This window comes from Hyaena hyaena, unplaced genomic scaffold (genome assembly GCF_003009895.1).
Source record: "Hyaena hyaena isolate Hyena2069 unplaced genomic scaffold, ASM300989v1 scaffold_251, whole genome shotgun sequence".
Lineage (NCBI taxonomy): Eukaryota > Metazoa > Chordata > Mammalia > Carnivora > Hyaenidae > Hyaena > Hyaena hyaena.
Genome location: NW_024080883.1, coordinates 1,339,948 through 1,360,828, shown reverse-complemented (window position 1 = coordinate 1,360,828; position 20,881 = coordinate 1,339,948). Strand labels below are relative to the sequence as shown.

General features: G+C 37.0%; 1 protein-coding gene across 5 annotated transcripts in view; it reads right to left on the bottom strand.

Annotated features, from left to right (window-relative positions):
* Window positions 1–20,881, bottom strand: part of CD47 (CD47 molecule) — a 49,595-nt gene that overhangs the window by 20,488 nt on the left and 8,226 nt on the right. For all 5 annotated transcript variants that reach the window (XR_005530613.1, XR_005530612.1, XM_039244984.1 and 2 more), the window contains exons 2-3: window positions 16,879–17,226; window positions 8,208–8,297 (exon numbers count right to left, since the gene is read on the bottom strand). Coding sequence is in view for 3 of the 5 variants with exons in the window: in XM_039244984.1 (XP_039100915.1) it covers window positions 8,208–8,297; window positions 16,879–17,226 (438 nt within the window). In the remaining 2 variants the exon portion in view is untranslated. The remainder of the gene's footprint in view (window positions 1–8,207; window positions 8,298–16,878; window positions 17,227–20,881) is intronic.

The window sequence follows — 20,881 nt, the reverse complement described above, 5'->3', positions numbered from 1 at the left end:
TCGAGCCCCGCGTCGGGCTCTGTGCTGATTGCCAGTTCAGAGCCTGGAGCCTGTTTCAGTCTGTGACTCTCTCTCTCTCTGACCCTCCCCTGCTCACGCTGTCTCTCTCTCTCTCTCCTAAAAATAAATAAAAACATTAAAAAATTTTTTAAAAACGGTACATTTTCTACAAAGGATAAACCTATGTTGACACACCATAATCATCCAAAGTCCCTAGTTTACCTTAAGGGTTCACTTCTGTTGTATGCTTTTGGGTTTGTACAAATATACAATGACACCTATCCATCATTATATCATACAGAGTAATTTCACTGCCCTAAAAATCCTCTGTGCTCTCGCTATGTTTATCTCCTCCATCCCCTCCCCTTCCCTGGCAATCACTCATCTTTTTATTATATCCACAGTTTTGGCTCTTTCAAAGTGTCTTATAGTTGGAATCATAAAGTATGCAGCCTTTTCAGATTGACTTCTTTCACATAATAATATGTATTTAAGTTTCCTCCATGTCTTTTCAGGGCTTACTAGCACATTTCTTTTTATTGCTGAATAATATTCCATGTATGGATGTACCACAGTTTATCCATTCACCTGCTGCAGAGCAGTAAAGCTGCTATAAACGTCTGTGTGCCAGTTTCTGTGTGGACACAAGTTTTCAATTCCACTTGGATAAATACCAAAGAGCACAACTGCCAGGTTATATGGAAAGAATAGGTTCGGTTTTTAAAGAAACTGCCACACTGTCCTCCAGGTGGCTGTATCATTTTGCATTCCCTTCAGCAGTGCATGAGAGTTCCTGCTGCTCTACATCCTCATAAGCATTTGGTTCTGTATTTATATTTTTAACAAAAACTTATAACCTTGATGCTGCCTGACAAAGGAATACCAAATATATGGGGAAAACTATCACATTTTTTAAAACAAATTAGGAATTCTAAGATTTTACACCTTCTGTAAAATAATTAAATATAGCCAGCTACTTCCCAGAAATGAACTAGGCTGATTAATTTGTTTGCTTTAGAAACATTTACTATGCACCTACAATATGTAGCAGGCCCTTTTATTAGCTCAAATCCTATCAACTAAATCAAGGTACAAGTAGAAGATTATGCAACAATAAATGATTGTGCACTTACCATGTGATTGATAATCACTGTTCTAACTACTGGCACCGAACAAAAAAACTCAAATACTTCTGCCTCAAAACTCTTACATTCTACTGTGTGTGTATGCGTGCGCATACCTGTATATGTGTGTTGGGGGTAAAGGAAAAGTGACTGATGGAATGCTATGCCCCGACCCTCTTTCCCCGTTCAATAAAAGGTGTGGGTCTCCCCTAGCCTAAGAAAGCCCCTATGTATTTAATCTTCAAATTCAAGTGTGGATAAAAAATGACATATCCCTCTAACCACCTGAAGCAACAGCTAATGTCATCAACAGATGCTCCATTTAGGTTTTCTTGTCTCCTTGTGACTAACAGAAAGGACATATAAGAAAAAATGCAGGCTGTGGTTGATAATATCTAGTGAAATTACCAGATCAACTTGGAGATCAAATAAAAGCTACAACCCTAGTTTTCATGATATTCCACAGACAGGATTCAATATGCCCATACAGATCTACACAGACCTCAGTCTATCCAACCAACAAGCCCCCACTCCAAATCTATGAATGCAATATCTGCACAAAGGCAGGACATTTACATGTTCCTTTACTGAGTGATCAGTGAGTTAGTAGTCAGATAAGAAGGCTAACCAGTGAGATGTAATGCACACCAGAATAAGAATAAATCGTAAAGGGAGACATGTCTGATTTCATTATTTTTTGACAACTCTAGGAGAGTAATTGTAAGATCTTTTTGGTATCTGTTAAGCTGCAAATCAATATTGTCTTTGTTGCAGGATACAGCACATCTGATCACTTTTAAAATGAAGTTACAACTTCAACATTTTTAATTATTTAATTGAATTGCTATTTTACAAATACTTAGCATATACTCATTTAAAAAAACAGTGAAGGCTATGTGAATCTGCTGCTGGAGAAAACAGAATATTAACGCCCATTTAAACTGATTACCTGCCAAAAGACAAGGATTTTATAATAAACTCCATATACTATCCAACTGGCTTTGATGAAACAATTTTGTAAAAATGAATACTTACTAAAAATCACATTCCTGGTCTATAGGATGCAGAAGTAAAAAAGCCCATGCATTGTACAGAAAGTACTTTGAATACAGAAGACTAAAGAAGAGGATGTCCAACACATTAACTTCCTTTCCTTGGTTCCAAATGTTCCCTGATCTTATGGATGGTGCCCTAACTTCGGAGTATATGCAGAAAGCTGGGTTGCTTGAATTTGTAAAATGCCGAAGGAATAACAACTACATTTCTGTAAGAGTACACTGCCAAGCTATAGTTTTGTTCGGTTCTTCCCATATTAAAACCAGGGCATGAAAACATTTAATAACACAGTGTGATAATTATGTGGAGAGGACCAAGAGAAAGCACTGGAAGTCCAAGGTTATTGAATGAAATTCACAGGAAACTTAATAATAAAGTCCTATTAATAGTATCCACCAACCAGGGCACAGAATGATTCTTTGTAATATTTATTGTGATGATATTTTACCTTCCTGGATAGAAGTTTCCTGTTGCAAGTTAGTATATATCCTCACTTCTTCAGAATGACTTTTCTGATCTAAAAAGAAATTCCCTGTCCCACTACATTCTTTTTATGTGTGCTCATGGTCTAAGTACTTTCAGTATCAATAAAATAGTCCTAAAAATTGGATTCAAGTTGTTGTGATAATTTTTTTCCTTGAATTTCCCAACAATGACTTCTACAGGAACATATAACAAAATACATCTAAGCAGTAACCAAAATCTTTGTGGAATTATTTTGAGCAAAGGCTAGAAAGTTAGAGAAGGACATGAAAGATGCCCAGAATGCATGAATTTGAAAAACATTACAGGGGTCTTTGCTTGGCTCAGTTTCAATATGCATGAATTTCAGTTACCGGGGTAACACAAATGCCCCCAAGTTACAGTAAAAATTTCAGTTACCACAATACCACAATTAACTGAGTACTTGCACAAAGTGTAAACTTCACTGTTATCTCTTCAGTACACAAATCACCCTGTTATTATCAAACGTGTATCATGACTGGTGACCAATCATGTCACTTCTTTCGAAGACTCTTGGTTACTGCTCACTGAACACTTCTTACTCAGTTCATGCATGGACAGCAAAGCATCTGTTGTGTAACTTTCTTGTGCCCTGGTAATAAATTAGTGTTATATTTTATAATGGATTATCAAAGGAGGAAACAGGGCAACAAAGATCAAAGTGTAAAGAAATATAAAGTGATAATGTTGGAAGTGAAATTCGAATAAAACATAAATGGCACCATAGAAGAAACAGTTGGCTGCGAGAATGTCAACAATTACCGCCATTCAAGAGACTCTAGATAGACAGAGCAACTCAGTAAAAGTGAACTTATTGGCATAAATGGAACAGTGAGTAGGTTGTGACAAAAGGAATGCAGATGATCTAGGAGTGATGATTCTGGCAAAAACAAACAAACAAACAAACAAACAAAAAACTTCACGTAAGGAAATTGTGGGAGATATTGTGTAACCCTGTAAACGCAAAGGATAAAATATTGGAAGCTGATCCCAACTTAAAAAGGAATGACAATTCACTGAGGTGCAAAAAAGATTTCTGCTCTCTATTCAAAGGTCTATAATAAAAAGGAGGCAAGCACTGCTCCAACTACTCTTGATGAAACACTTTAATTTTCAATGTTTTTGATGTTTCAATTTACCACCTACTAAGTTTTAGGTTTACTTCTTTCCTTTCCTAATAGTGTTATCAGTGACAGTAAAAGTTTTAATGTTTTGACAAAAATGTTAAAGGTCGTGGAACAATAGTAGTGGAGTTTTTCTGGGTTGTTGTTTTTTTTTTTTTTGCATTTATTTAGATTGCTTTGCAGAGTTTCGGTTTACCTGGTCATGTATATGGTCTCACAGTTTTGTGGAAAGACTCCTTGTAAAAAAGGAAGGAAAAGTAAGAATATATATGCCTAATTCAAAGAATTTCAGAATGTTAGTGAGTTCCTGATATGGAATTGAATGTTAACCCTACAGGAACCAGAGATTTTGGTGGGAAATACTTGAAATCACTTATGAAACACTGAAATGACAGAGTTACCTGGTATGCTGTCAAAGACTGAGGAAGAAGAACCCTGGAAATCAAGCTAGTGACTTAATTGTCATCGAAGTGGGAAACTGTGAGTTGGTATAGTTTTTAGAAAAAAAAGAAAAAAACAAAACAAAGTGCCTGGAATATAATACTACTAGAGATCTGTGACTTTGGTTGAGACTCAGTGTTTGATTCTAGTGATCTCTGAGCTTACTAAGAATTAAGATCCTGCTTAAAAGTTTGAGTTAAAGATAAAAGCAAAGGTATTTGGGAACATTTCCCTGTGAGAAACCTTTGTCTTTGAAACATGGTCTAGGGCTCACCAAGCCCTGGCTTGGCTTCAGCAGTTTCAAAGATTATTCAGGTTTTTCCTCAGTTGGATCAATGGCATCTTGAAATACAGCTCAAAATACATTTCCAGTAGAAAGTAACTCTTTCTCCTAAAAATGAAGATGTAACCTGTTCTTTACTGCATGTTTAGCCTATGGGAAGTCCAAGTTTAATCTTGGACTACCAAAAGACTGACGTGCAGAACTAGAAAAACCACTGAAGAAAACCTCCAGTGGTCAAATATAGACTATAAATGGTAATCTGAAACAGCTAAGAAGAACGAGCAATCTAGAAAGTGAAAGTCATGGTTTGAGTTACTATTAATACTTCAGGGGCTACATGATACCACACTCTAAGAAATCTTTTTTTTGTTTGTTTAATGTTTTATTTATTTCTGAGAGAGGGGAGAGAGACAGCATGAGCAGGGGAGGGTCAGAGAGAGAGAGGGAGACACAGAATCCGAAACAGGCTCTAGGCTCTGAGCTGGCTGTCAGCACAGAGCCTGAAGCGGGGCTTGAACCGACGAACCATGAGATCATGACCTGAGCCGAAGTCGGACGCTTAACTGACTGAGCCACACAGGCGCCCCAATACCACACTCTAAAAAACATATAAACAAGTGGCACGTGGAGAACAGAGGGGCTCTCCTGTTTGGTGGAATCTCTAGGCCGTAAATAGGAGGTTTCTTAGAAAGGGTACCAAGGTAAAAGGTAGACTCAGATCCATCCATAATTCTCCCAAAAATGTGACAGAAGGCACAGAACATGCACACTTACATGTCTCCTCAACTGAAATGTGGGTGCTACAAAGCCAGGGGTAATATGCATTTCACTTCCACATCTTGAGCCTATAGCCCATGCCTAGCAATCAGTAGGCACCCTGTCAATAGACATTTGTTGAATAAATTAAAACAAAGTAGGTCTACATTCTGCTCTGTCAGTAATAGTTTCATCTACTCAGTACGTGTACCCACATAAAGGTTCACTCTTCATGGAAAAAACAGTTCTCAGAATAAGTTCAAGACACGGAGGCAGTACAGTGCAGTGGTAAATAGCACTGGTTCAAATCCCAGTACTACCAGAGAACAGCTGGGGGGTTGTGGCCAACTGCCTGACCTACCTGCACTTCAGTTTTTTTCTACAAAATGGGAATAACAATGGAACCGACCCCCACAAAGTTCCTGCGAGTTGAAAATGTGATTGCAGGTGTGCTCTGTAGCAACTATTATACACGGCAAGCGTTCCACAAATACTCAGGTATTCTTATCATAAACGCCTTTAAATGTGAGTCCAGACTGAGCGAATCAAGCATGTAGGTCTTCCTCCACACATACACACACACCCCCCACATATACTTGTTCTAAGAAGAGCCTAAATAAAAAATTGCCATCAAAATATTTTCTTAGCTTCATAAGCATGTTCTTTAAAGTATGATCAATGGACTAAATACAAAAAAAGAGCATTCAACCTAACAAAAATGAAAATTAAAGCAAGGGGCTATTTTCACCCATCAAATTACTACAAAAGGATTTAGAATTATAATTATGTCAGAATTATGAGGTAAGAAACAGATATTCTTGGGGCACCTGGGTGGCTCAGTTGGTTAAGTGTCTGACTCTTGGTTTTGGCTCAGGTCATGATCTCACAGTATGTGAGTTCAAGGCCCGCGTCAGGCTTTGCATCAACAGTGAGGAGCCTGCTTAGGATTTTCTCTCTCTCCCCTTCTCTCTCTGCCCCTCCCCTGTTCTCTCTCTCAAAATAAATAAATAAACTATGAAAAAAACAGATGTTCTCATCTGTAGTAATTGATACAAGTTTCTAGAAAACATTTTGGCAGTATGTATCAAGAGCCTTAAAATACCTCTGCCATTTCCAGTCTTACCTATCTTTAGCAGAATTACTTTCATAGTATCAAAAAACTTGGACACATCCTTAATATCCATCAAGATGAGGACTAAGTAAATTATAGTGTATCCATAAAAGTTGTGCATAGGCAGCTATAAAAAATCTTCTGAAAACAAGGGGGAAATTAGGATGTAAGTACAGAAGTTACATGAGTCCATTAATGGTTTTCTTTCATAAAGAAAGATAACAAAAATACACAGAAAAAACAGAAAGGGAAGCAGGAAATTCACTCTATTATACCAATAGTTTATTTCTAGGTTCTGGGACTTCAGATTTTTATTTTTTCTCTATAATTTCCTAATTTGTATAAGGGTTCCTAAACTGATATTTATTATTTTTTAAGTATAAGACAAAAATTGTAAAGCTTATTTTGTAAAAGTAGGGCTGATAGTGAACAGGCTAACTCCTGGTTCAGTCAATGAAAATAATGTCACTAATGAGAATGCCATGATCAGCAAACTTCAATCAATCCAAATGCAACAAATCACACTACTGTGAAATAATTTCATTATCTTAAAAAAAGGCTATTCTCTACTTCAAACATACAACACAGGCTTAAGGCCTGGGGCTGCCAATAAGGGTAAAGGCTTTCCCTAACATCAATAAAGACTGAATAGGTCTTGATGTTGTATCAGCCTTTTTCGTGATATAAAAGACTTACCAAAATCCTAAGAAAATTTCCGTAAGAAGTCTAGACACTTTTTGAAAATAAAGTTGTGAAATGTCTTGACAGTTGTCACTGTTAGCCCTTTTCTTCCCTTTCTTTGCCTTTTAGACAAAAGTTGAGAACAGCTTTGAAATCACAAAGCATTTCCAGAGTGTGATACATTGAGGCGAGCCCTTAGAATATATAATCAGTCATCTCTCTTCCATTTTCAGATCACTTTAGATTTCTGGGTAAAAGCGAACTTCATAAAATATACAGTAAGCCAATCCACTACTACATTTTACTATTTTTCACTTTTTCAAAGGTTGTAGAATGAAATAAATGAAATCAGCACCATTTATACCTTGCCTCGTATAAATGCTTGCTGGCCTTCAATGACTGGCCACCTCACTGTGTGACAGGGAGACGAGGAATACATCTTACATGTTAAAAGTTTAGAAGTTTGCACGGTCACCTCAGAACTTCACTAATTCAGTAAATTTCTTTTACCAAACAGGTAGGGAAATATGGTTGAGTACAGGCATCAACCAGAATAGATACTACCTTTACACCTAGTAGTGACCGTTCTACATTGTTAATGCTGAATCTGATATAGCATCAAGATTTTCCCTAACCCATTTGGTTGCATGATTATTACAACAAAACATGATCCCAAACCACAATTTTCCCCTGGCCACTTCCTTAGAAGCTCCAGAATCATAGAAGAATGACAACACACAGTTCAAATGGGGCCTTTGATGAACACATATACATGGAACAAGCGCAAACTGGGAAAATAAAAGGTATAATATTCTGTCCTAACACTAACGTAGGCCGCGACCATCTCTTTGCCAAAATGGTATGTGTAAATACTCCAGAAACATTAAACTCTACATGAGTTTATGGTATTGTTAGTGTTAGGATTCCCGCTAGTCATTCTTAAGAAGTTGTTGTTTTTTTTTTTTTAAAAAAAACTTATGAATCAAGAAGAATATTAAGACTGTATATTCTTATTTATTGCATTATCACAACTTCTTAATACAAGTAAAATATTTCACTAATATTACCTCCAAGAAATAATATTTTAATCATTAAAACACAAACGAAAAATAAAAATAAATACTTACTCACAATACCAAACTGTCCCCAAGAAAGAAGTATAGCCAAAACTGGGAAAATGACAATAAGGATATTTTCATTTGGAGAAAACCATGAAACTGGGAAGAAAACAAAAATCACAATTAATATTTACTATAATCATATAAAGTCTTGCCATTGAATAGTCAACAACATATTTTATTGTGAAGATAGAAAAAAATAATTTATTAAAGCTATGGCCTTAAAATAATTAGAAATTACACATATAATTTACTTATACAACAAATTTTATTTATGAAAAAAGAAGCTAATTTAAATGTTTTCCATGTTTCCCCTAACCTATGATTTGTGGAAGGAGACTGCACGGCACAGAAGCTGGGAACAGGGCTCTGCAGCCACACTGCCCGGCTTGAAGGCTAACAAGGTTACAAGCTTTGTGACTCTGGAGAAAGTCTTAATACCTCTCTGTTCTTCAGTGACTTCAATTGTTAACACCAGTACAACATAGTACCTACACCCTGAAGGACTATTGTGACAAAGCTAATACGTGAAAAGGACTTAAAGCAAAGCTTGACATGTACCAAGTACTCAGTCAACCTTCACTATAATGATCGTAACATTAAGTATTAAGGAAGCTTCTGTTAAGTGGGTCAAATGTTACCTAGACGGTGAAAATATAGCCACACAGTCTATATGAAAGAAATTGTGACATTAAGACATCAAATAACTTGAGAACTTATTAAAAATTAAGTTGAATCATATCTTAACACTTAATACACTGACTTTATAATGAAATTTCTTCCCTAACAAAAAAGCTAAGCAAATGCACCACAAACACTTCAAAGTTTGCCTCTACCATGGGGACTTGCTGAAGAACATTCCTAAGTACTGCCCAAAGCAAGCAAGCACTGGTGCTCCTCTGAAATCAACCCTATTCATTCGAATCTTCCCTGGCTCTGCCTTTCCATACTGGAGCGTGAAGAACCTTGTGGGCTTTCGTACCACCATGATAGCCGTGAATTTCTTGTGTTACTCTTACATTAAAACCTGGTAAATGTTAGCAATAATCCACAGAAAATAACGTTACAAATTCTGTCTTAGAGATACTACCTTTTCAGAGTTGAGCATTTTGCCCTGTATATAGTAGAGACTCAACAGGTTTGCTATCGGAAGGTTCGAATCATGAGATATTTTGGTGAGTGAATGGAAGACCGTGTCTTAATTTTTGCAGATCTCTATCAAGAGACGGATTTTTCAGATGCTCTGAATCAGTACTGTAATTTCCAATTGTATTACTGTGTATCTTCCTACACCAAAGGAAACCTATTTTAATTTGGCTCAAAATCCTATCAGGAAAAATCTTTATAAATTATGCTTAGGTTTTTACAGCTAATGCCCAAAGGATTTAAAAACTCTATGATCTACTGACTATTCTTAATCAATTTACTTTGCCTATCTACTTTCTCTATTATTTTGAGTTGTCTATATTAACTCTCAAATTTTCACAATTATATGAGGAATTATTAGCCCCTCCTTAATGCTGGGGGAACCGAGGCACAGTGAACTAAGAACCCTATGTATCTTAAGTTTTCATGTCCCAAATAGACTTCTGAGAGTCATCCCCCTACTTCCCCACCAAACCTCCCCTCTAGGGTTTCCCCAGTTGATGTCTCCAACTGCTTAGGCCAAAAACCTTACAGTTATCCTTGACTTCTTGGTTTCTCTGACACCCCACACCTGGTCCAACAGCCAATCCTGTGGGCTCTACATTCAAAATACAGCCAGTATCCGATCAACATGAACAGCGTATGTTCAAGATGATCTGACAATGTGGGGCGCCTGGGTGGCTTAGTCGGTTAAGCGTCCGACTTTCGCTTAGGTCATGACCTCGCGGTTCGTGGGTTCGAGCCCAGCGTTGGGCTCTGTGCTGACTGCCAGCTCGGAGCCTGGAGCCTGTTTCAGTCTGTGACTCCCTCTCTCTCTGACCCTCCCCTGCTCACGCTGTCTCTCTCTCTCCTATAAATAAATAAAAAAATATTAAAAAAAAAAAAAAAGATGATCTGACAACGAAATATTCTTTCACTGACCTCCCTCCCTATGTAACAAAACAGTCTCAGAATATATTGATAGAAACCTATTAATAAGAGATGTGTTTGACCATGGTCTGACCACTCATTTTTCACTTGTTTCATAAACATTTATTGAAACCCCACCATGAATAGGGTATTCTAGATACTTAAGACTCAAGTGTGAATATGGAAGGTGGGACCATGAGCTTGAGGAGGGGGAGGAACTAGAAGATCAGACTTTTTGGGTAGTAAGGAAAGGTCTGGGGTGAGGAACTGGATCTGTGCCACATGAAGACAGGGAAGAAGAGACACCAAAGGAACAGCAAATTCAAGCACCAAAATGGTGGCCACTGTGGCTAGAATTTAATGGTACAAAAGGGGACGGGAGGAGTCTCCTGGGGTAAGATCAATTTGGGTCTTAATAGCTTGTAGTAAGAGTTTGGATTTTATTAGAAGAACAATGATATGTGATTGGAAAGCTTCATCCAGGGGAGCAAAATGACCTGATTCATTTAAAACCTTTGCCAGCCATGTAGAGAATAGATTATGAAGCAGGACTGATCATAAAGTTGCGGCAGCAATTGTGCAGTAGCAGGAAGGCAAGATGTGATCCACAAACACAGTCTTGAGTGCATTTTCACTCATCACATTTAAACACATAAGAAAGCACTGTTCCAAAGCAAGGTGACTAGAATGAGGATCCTGAAACCATAGACAATGGCTGGACAAACTGGGGATTTCTACCTTAGAGAAGAACAGGCTTGTGAGAGAAATACCACAGCCTTCCTCATGAGAGAAATTACAGAATTTCAAGTTCTAGCTTGACTTAAGTTACAACTAGAACTGCCTACTAATAACAAGATCTTTTGGGAAGGAAGAGAGTTTCAGCATGCCATGTATTTAGGTAAAAAGTCTGAATGACCAATTACCTGAGGTGTGATATAAGTACTTCATAGAGATGGTGAGACAGACTAAATGACTACTGGATGACTCTAAGACTCTATGCAGAAATAATGAGAAGTATAAGAGACTTCTCAGTGACATACAGAAGGTAAGATTATAGAACAAAAACTATTATTGTCTAAGAGATTCTTAACTGAAACTTACCAGATGATTTATTCAAACTTTATACACTCTTCCCTCTCAGCTCTCACCCCAAGACTGTGTGAGAGACAGAGAGAGAGAGAGAGAGAGAGAGAGAGAGAGAGAGAGTGCATGCGCATGTGCGCACATACGCACACATGTACATGGTGGTCATTCATTCTCAGTTAAAATCACTGCTGCAGACCTCTGGCATAATTTACCTCTTCTCACTGACATGAATGTGTTACCTCTTTCTAATGTGTTAAGGTGGAGAGTCTGAGCATCACCAAATTGGACATTCAAGAACCAAATGAGATGCTAGGGGAAAAAAGCCAATGTTTTATATAAAACCACTTATATACCCATTAAGCTATTGATTTGTCTTGGTACTACTTTCAGATGACTTTAACTATTGTTCCTCAAGGGGAGAAAAGAGACAAGATACTTCTCTAAGGTCCTTCTCAATTTTCAGTGTTTATGGTACTAAGAAAATAAACTAAGCTTGAAATAGTCCCTATCAGATATTTTTCCACTTTAGGATTAAGAAAGATAATCCAAAGGCAACGTTATTCCATTCACGCTGTGGCTGCTAACTCTGCCCATTACTCTTCCCCAATTCCTGCTCAGGTAGTGTAGCTCTCAGGAAGATGAACTTATTAGTGGAAAAACAAAGAAATTGTATTAGGAGGATATGGTATATGAATGAGGGTTTAAAATTTTCTTCCCAGCCTACGTATTATAAAAACCCAGTACTTCATTCCTCTTATCACTGTATACAAAATGAGATACCTGGAAAAAGTGATCACTTCAATCAATTAAATGTGCCTTTCCTTCAAATATATACATGGTACACCTTCAGAAACACCAGTTTCCACAAAAGAAGATCACAAATTTACAACACTAAAATTCAAACCACATTTTTACGTGATGTTTCAGGACTGTGATGACTTTTTTGATGTGTCCACTTGGCTAGGCTACAGTCCTCAGTTACTTAATTAAACCCAGAATTCTAAGGTGGCTCCCCAAATCCCTGCTCCCTACAATCAGCGTTTTATAATTCCCTCCCCTTTAAGAAGGGATGGAGCAGTGAATATGATGGATTTTATTTCCATGATTCTGTTTGTTATATGTCAAAAGGGATTCTGATGATGTGATTCAGGTGCCCAACCAGTTGGCTTTAGGAAAGGGAAATTGCCTTTGGGAGAAGAGGGGGGTGAGTCTCATCTAGTAAGCCCTTAAAAGGGTCTGTGCTCTTCCTGGAAAAGAAATTCAAAATGTGAGAGGGATTCTTCCTACAAGAGGGAGGTTCTCCTTTGCTGGCTTTATATATGGAAGAGGCTGTGTGGCCAGGAATGAGGCGACCTCTAGGAGCTAAGAAAAGCCCTTAAAAGACATCCAGCAAAGAAACAGAAATAGAAAGAAAGACATCCTATGATTACAAGGAACTGAATTCTGCCACAATCATGTGAGCTTGGAACAGGACCCTGAACTCACAGCCTGGCCAACACCTTGCTTTTAGCCTTGTTAAGACTCTGTATTTTACACCATGATCAGAATTGTCACTAGAAAACGAATACAAGGATCTTGCAGTGCCCTCATATCAACATTATGAACATAATGTATATTACCCTGACAATAATGGAAATGGAAACTCTGCTGAATTTGAACTGGCCTTTTTTTTAACTTTATTTATTAATTTTTGAGAGAGAGAGAGAGAGAGAATGAGCAGGGGAGGGGCAGTGAAAAAGGGGGACAGAAGATGTGAAGCAGGCTATGTGCTGACAGCAGAAAGCCAGATGTGGGGCTCAAACTCACAAACCGTAAGATCATGACCTGAGCTGAAATCAGATGCTGAACTGACTGAGCCACCCAGGCGTCCCTGAACTGACCTTTTTAAATAAAACCTTAAGAATTTACTTGGAAAAATATAAAATTTTAAGCCTCCAAGTTTCTGTATCATTAATGATATAAATAAAGACATTAATAATAAATTTTATAACTATTATTCACATTTGGTTATTTACAAGGTATTTTCAAAGAAACCAAGTACTAAGGTAGTAAAAAGACTGGGTTTTGAAGACAGACAGACCTAGGTTAAGATCTTGTCTGTGACTCAAACTTTGAACAAATAGTTTAAATCTCACCTGCTGCCTCATCTATTAAATGGTAAGACCTATGTCTATCTCCTAGAGTTCTTGAGAAGATCACAGAAGACAACATACATAAAGTATCTGGTATGCGCTCAAATGAATGTTAGGTTATTTTATCATTCTTATTTACACTGCTATCATTTCCTTGAAAGTGGGAATCACATCTGAGTCATCAGAGAATCCCTAGTGCCTAGCACAGTGCCTGGCAATAGTAGGAACTCAATAAATCTTTTTCAGAAAGAGAGATACTAACATATACATCCCAAACAATTCTGTCATGGAGCTAACTGGTATCCCCATTTTACAGGTAAAAAACTGAGGGCCAGATTGGTTGAGTTTCTCAACCTAGTTTTCTTAAACTAGAAACGGTGAAGTATAGAAAAAGTTTTCTAAATTCAAGTCCTGTGCTCCTTCCAAAAGTATAATACTATACATAGATGCCAGAAGTATATAAAACTCTAATTCATATATAATATTTCCAAATATTCAGTCCTAGGGCTCAAAAAAAGAACACAAATGGTCACCATTACTCCACATTCTATTAAGTAGATTTCTCTATTAAGTAATTTCTGTTCCTCATTTATGCCTATGTTGGCAAAAAAGCACAACATAGTGAAAATGGTTTCTACTGCTAAGTCCTAACAACCCGCAGGATGGGTAAGCAGCACTACTACAGTAACTCTGTATCCCACAGTTAAGAGTCCTGCCCCACATTAACATTTTTGAGCAGAGGAGGTTTATTTCTTCCCCCAGTCAAAAACAGGTGTAAAACAGAGACAACACCAGATGCTGGAGAGGATGCAGGGAAACTAGATCACTCATATGTTGCTGATGAGAAAGTAAAATGAAATAACCACTATGGGAAACAGTTTGGTAGTTTCTTTAAAAACTAAGCATATACTTACATACAACCCAGTAATTGTATTTCTGGGCATTTATCCAGAAAAATGAAGACCATTTTGCACATAGAAACCTGTACACAATTGTTCACAGCAGATTTATCTGTAACAGCCAAAAGCTTTGGAAACCACCAAAATGTCCTACAATAGGTGAATGGCTAAACAAGCTGTGATCTATCCATACCGTGGAATACTACTTAGCTCAGGGAGAGAGGGGGCGTGGAAGAATCGAACTATTGATACGCACAACAAATTGGATAGTTCTCAAGGGCACTGCGCTGACTAAAAAAAGGCAATCTCAAAATACTGTATGATTCTACTTATACAACATTGTTGAAATGACAAAACCATAGCCATAGAGAACACATGAATGCTTGCCAAGTTGGGAATAGTTGGAGGGGTGACTATAAAAGGGGTTGCATGAGGGAGATCTTTGTGTTAATGGAATAATGGTTCTGGATCTTGACTGTGGTGGTAGTTTCTTATATACACATGTGACAAAATGACAAATATGTACACGTTGTACCATTGTGAACCTGCTGTTTTTGATACTTTACTACAGTTATGTAAGATGTAATCACTGGGGGAAACTGGGCAAAGAGTGGACATCGTCTTTCTGTTCAATCTTTACAATTTCCTATGAATCTTTAATTATTTCAAAAAATAAAAATGGGTGCAAAGCCCAATGTCTGAAACTTCTGGCACAGTATTCTACATTCTCTGCAAGAAAACAATACTTTCTCATTCTAATGGCCCAAAAGGTAAGTACAACTCATTTTTTATAGGGTACTTTGTAAACAAAGATAGATAAAATAATTGCACATGAAACTATAAACTTGGCCATCGTCTCAGATATTGGTATTTCTTTCCCATCCATCTTCATTCTGTTTCTGGGTTTTTAAGTCTCATATCTAGAGTTTAACAGTCTGTCTTTCAGGGACTAGCACTATACTCCAAAACTGCTGCTCCCCACTCCCTCTGTCCTGTTTTTTCATTCCCACATAGGTATACATTCCTTCAGAAAAATTTCAAGTAGGTATCAGGTTACCTAATTCCAGGCAATCCCAGCGTTTGAATGATTAGACCCTGCTGAAAGGTACATGTTTGTTTTTAAAAAATTCCTTAGTCCCAATTTATGTCAAATTAATAAAAGTTACAATGTAAGAGATTTCCTAGCAGCAACGCCTTCCAAACTCAGCCAGCCTGCTCTGACCTCTCTCCTACCTATTCCTCACTGCACAAAAATCCCTCTCACAATGAGCCAGGCCAGATTCAACAACTTGATAAATCTTACTTCGTAAAATAAACATTCCAGGAACACAACCAACATTTGCAAAGCACTTTGGTTTACCAAGAACTTACATATGAGATCTCATTTGATGCTCATTCCACTGCGTAATACATAAAAGCAGGGATCTACTTTCATCCCCCTCCCAGAGATAAGGTAGGTAACTTGGACTCAGAAAAAACTTCTCAAGATCATCTGGACAGACAGTTAAGTTGCAGGAGAGGGGACAGAATTTAGATTTCCTGATTCCTAATCCTAAACTCTGCCAAAAGATTCCATCAAACTGAACAGCTCAGTCTCAATCTGGTAACAGACCAGAAGGTAACAGACCTTTTATAATGTCTGGTAACAGACCAAAAGGTAACAGACCTTTTATAATGTCTGAACACTAGTGGAAGAGGTGATCCAATTGAACTGTTCTGGTCCCATCTAAAGCAGAAGTTCTCAAAGTATGGTCTAATCTTAAAATCAGTAATATGTCTAGTGATTCTCAACAGATACTTCAAAACAGAAGGTCATAATGCACTAGTATATGGCTGAAGAAATCAGGTAGCACAGCAAAGAAGAGAAAAGAAAGCAGGCTGTTTACCTCAGCTAACTAATGCTTTATACAACTCACCACGCCAAGTTTGTGAAGAAAGGGCAGAATCATGGTGCTATAATCAAGGCTGAATTCAAATACACTGAATTGAATCTCTAGTTCTTCCAAATCTTGGCCAATGAAGAAAACACCAAAGCAAAGTTAAGCATAGGAAGGTGTAAGGACTTATCCATGATAATCTGATTTTTTAATCTCCTGAGTCTCCTAATCTGTTCTTTACGAGGGAACATGGCTGGGACTTGTTAACCCTTGATCAAAGTGCAAGGTTAAAGAAAAGGCCAAATAATTGGAAAGGGTCTGGAATATTAATCACAAGAAAGAGAAGTACTTTTGACGGCAGCAAACATAAATGCAGAATAGATAACCTCAGGACTGCTCATCCCAAGAGAATAGTCCTTGGACCAAAAGTGTGACAACCACACAATATACAAATTAACCAACAGCAAAGGAGTTTTACTCTAAAAAGTAGAAAAACAAGATAAAACTCAAACATTACATCACATCAACATTATTAGTAGCCTGTGCTTTGCCTAGCCCCATTTTGCCCCCCTTCTAATAGGATCAGGATGCCACAGGACAAATAAGTGGTAAGCTTTTATAGCAATCTTACCAATACGATATTTTAGTTCAATGATGGTTTCGCCTTCTCTGCTTAATTCTGTTACTTCACAAGTGTAGTTTCCTACAACAGCCTCTTCCTTGTTCATCTCCAAAGAGGCAATGCCATTTAGCAATTTTTGTGGTATGATTTTTGTACTCTTAAACTTATTGTCACGAGTGATCTTTTCTCCTGATCCATCAAAGGTGAAAATGTCTTTTCCTCTAAATTTCCACTTTACATACATTTCATTAATGTTTGTGGCCTCCACATTATTCACATAGCATGGGATAATAACAGTTTCATTGCAAGCAGTGTATTCTACAGATCTGGTTATGTTAAATATTAGCTGAGCCGAACCTGAAAAAGAAAAAAAAAAAAAAGAAAATTGTTTCATTTCATTATAGAATTCTATACTTTAAGATGTTACAAATCCTTAAGATAAAGAGCTTTTCTTGTTCATTTAAGCAAACAGTACAACTATACAGAAGACAGGCAAGGTGGAAAAAAAAAAGCAAATTATTTCAATATTAATGTGCACAGCTGGTAGAGAACATTGTAACTTTTCCTTATTCAACCTCAGTAATACAAAGTATACATTACCATGCATCTTGGGAATAAATTCAGCAACCCTGCTGGAACATGCAGATGTAGTATCTGGCTTTGGAAGCTTTGAAGTAATTGTTACTGCCTACTGATACATGTAGAAAAATACTGTCCTCACCATGGGAAATTTTGAACAGAAAATCAAACCAAACATTATATTCAGTCTCAGCTTCATATACTTCCTCCAAATAGAACTTGCTAAGCTGATAGGAAGTTTATCTCTATCCTTATGTTGCATTTCCAAAAAAGATGATGCAGTCTACTATACTTTAATATGAAAAGGTAAACCAGATGAATCACATCACATCTCTCCATGAGAATGGAAAGTCTCAGAATGCTAAGGAAAAAAACATTTTCTGTGGCTTTTTTTCCCACTGCAAAATACAGACAGCAATATTCATTTTGTACGTAAGTATTAGAAAGGAGTATATACAATTGAAAGGCATTTTCCTACTCCTGTATTTCATTGAAACTATGGAAAAACAATTTCCAAATATATATTACAGGTATTCTTTCCTCCTAGAAAACCATAAACCATTCAAAAGAAGCTAAGAAACAGTTAAAAGCAAGAGTAAATACTGCTAATAAGTAGCGTCTACAGTAATCCTCTCGCATCCATGGTCATACTTTCTGTGGTTTCAGCTACCTGCAGTGAACCACAATCTGGAAGCAGAATATCCTTCTTCTGACACATTCTAGAATTCTACACATTCTACATTCATTTCATTATAAAATTCTATACTTTAAGATGCTAGAGTAGCCTAACACTGTGTTACAGCACCTTCATCCTTCATCTCACCACATAGGGATTTTATCACAAGAAGATATTTTGAGAGAGACCTCATTTGTGTAACTTTTATTATAGCGCATTATTTTAATTGTTCTATTTTATTATTAATTATTGCTGTTAATCTCTTACTATGCCTAATTTATAAATTAAATGTTATCATAGATATGTAGAGGAAAAAATAGTACATATAGGATTGGTACTATCTGTGGCTTCTGGCATCAAATGGGCATCTTGGAATGTATCGCCCCACAGGTTGAGGGGGACAATCGCATTTTATCACCTCTTCTCCGTGGATAAACTACTGATGCCTTATAAATGAAACCACTTATTTTTCATCTAAAATGTGCAAGAATGTGAGGAAACTATAGTGGTCTTCCATATTGCTCAGTCGTTTATCAACCTTTTTACCTAAGTAGTTAGCCAGCTCTTCTCTCAAAAAACAAAGCTCTAACAAATACAAATAAAACATCAACTTCAATAGTGCATCCTTAAGATTTCTTCTTTCTACATTCATAAAATGGGAATAAAAATCAGGGGTATAGAATGTTATTATTCTAGGAACATAATTATTATTCAGTAACTGCCTACTTAGTTGAATGTTAGGATGCATAGCAGAATATGAAGTGAACAATGTTCAGAAAGCCTGAGAACAATTCAAGCAATTAACTTAACTTTTCTATGCCTTGGTTTACTCTATGTGAGTAAGAGGACCAAAAACCAACACTGGGCTACTTCACACAATTGTGGTGAGCACCAAATGAGAAAATTTCTGGGCCAGTGCTCTCTAACAATACCGTGCTATGAATATGAGGGGCAATACTGTAAAAGTTAGACAATATAGCCTTTTAGTGTCACCATCTGGGCCTGGCAGGTCCAAATTGTTGTATTTCTGGGAATGTGCAGTTTGAACCAACTTTGAGATGTCCACAGCTCCCCCTTTCCCACTTTCCTACATTTCTTACCATCCAAACATTAGGAAGTCTCAGGCAAAACCTGTACTTCCAGTTGCATGTTTCATAGCCATGGAGTTGTGAATTATTTCCCCTGAGAAAGAAGCACTGGATGTGAGGGGGAACTATAACGTACAAAAGGAGAGAAGAAAGTACGATGTTGGAATTAGAAAGAATGGAACGTGTCAGAAAATATAATGAAAGGTTTTGAAATGGACAAAAAGATTACTGAGTGTCATTTCAATGTAGTGCTGGGAATTGTATGACAAATTCCTTGGGAATATCTGATTCTGTAGGGGCCTGTGCCTTTCACTGTGTTTGTCTGTCTGGGCTATCTTACAATTTTGATAAAACTGAGTAATGCAACTGATTCATGTCCATAGAGATACAAATAAACTTTGCTCTGCAATTCACTTCTCCCTGGTGGAAGAAGAGAGGATTTCAAAAAATCACATGTTATTGCCCTGAGAATACTGACCAATCTTGCATCTGTTTGAAAATTCATTTCGGCATTCCTGATTGCCCATAAATGTGTCTCTTCTTTCGATTTTCTTTTAAACCAAGATGGCTTTACCATCTTGCTGGTTTACTTGTTAATTAACGTGTGAAATTAAATCTTTGACACTTGGTCATTGAGTCAAGGCAAAAAAAATTTCTAAAAATTACCCTTTAATAAAAGAGATACAAGTGAAGAGCTCAGTTCAGTTCTCCCAGCAAACTTTTTTAGAAGGCTCTAAGAAAGAAATGGTTGGCCAACACTCCATAATTTCATAACTTACATTTAGAGAATGAATTTTCTAAAGAATACAGAAAGCACTAATTGCACTGCATTATTTGTTGTAATAAAAGAATTTTATAGCTGAAGCAATTTAAGCAGAATAAATGCTGTCAATAAAATTCAAAGTAAAATTGACCTGGAAAAGCCATAACTTTAATAACCTTGCACTAGTTAATAAATATGAGTAGTCCAAATATATCACTCTACTAGCTGTTAACTACAGTTTCATCCCCTATAAACATTCATATATTAAAGAAAAACCCTATTACAGAGTAAAATTATCTGATCTTGGTTTTCTCTCTTTTGCCTATTGCTTTCTGATGAAATATCAAAATGAAGAATAGATTTAAAATATCGAGAGCAAATAAAAGCACATAGATAATTAACATGAATTAAGGAAATTCTGAATATACAAGATATGCTGACAGCAGTCTAAATCAGGAGTAGATAAGTATAACCACCAGTGATGCAAGACCTACAGATAAATTAAAAAATAAAATGGTGAAATTATTTTATACAAAATGCCAAAAATACTGGACTTCACAACCTCTGTAAATACAGACCACCAACTGAAACCATCTCATACCACAGTCCTGCAAACAGCTATTATGGGTTGCTGAGAAGGCTCAATATATCATAGCACACAAGTCTAGCTCAGAAATGTACATACACAACAAACATTTATTACAATTACCTGACCTGAAACACTGTGATAGGATGAGGGGATAACAATGATGCGGGGGGGGGGGGGGGGGAGGGGGGAGGCAACAATTATCTTTTAGTGGCTTTCATTTCTCACTTGGAAGAATGATACATACTTTTTGTAACACAAGGTCATAAGTGCTATCCTTTGGTAAGAACAAAGTACTATAGATTGGCAGGAGAGTAATC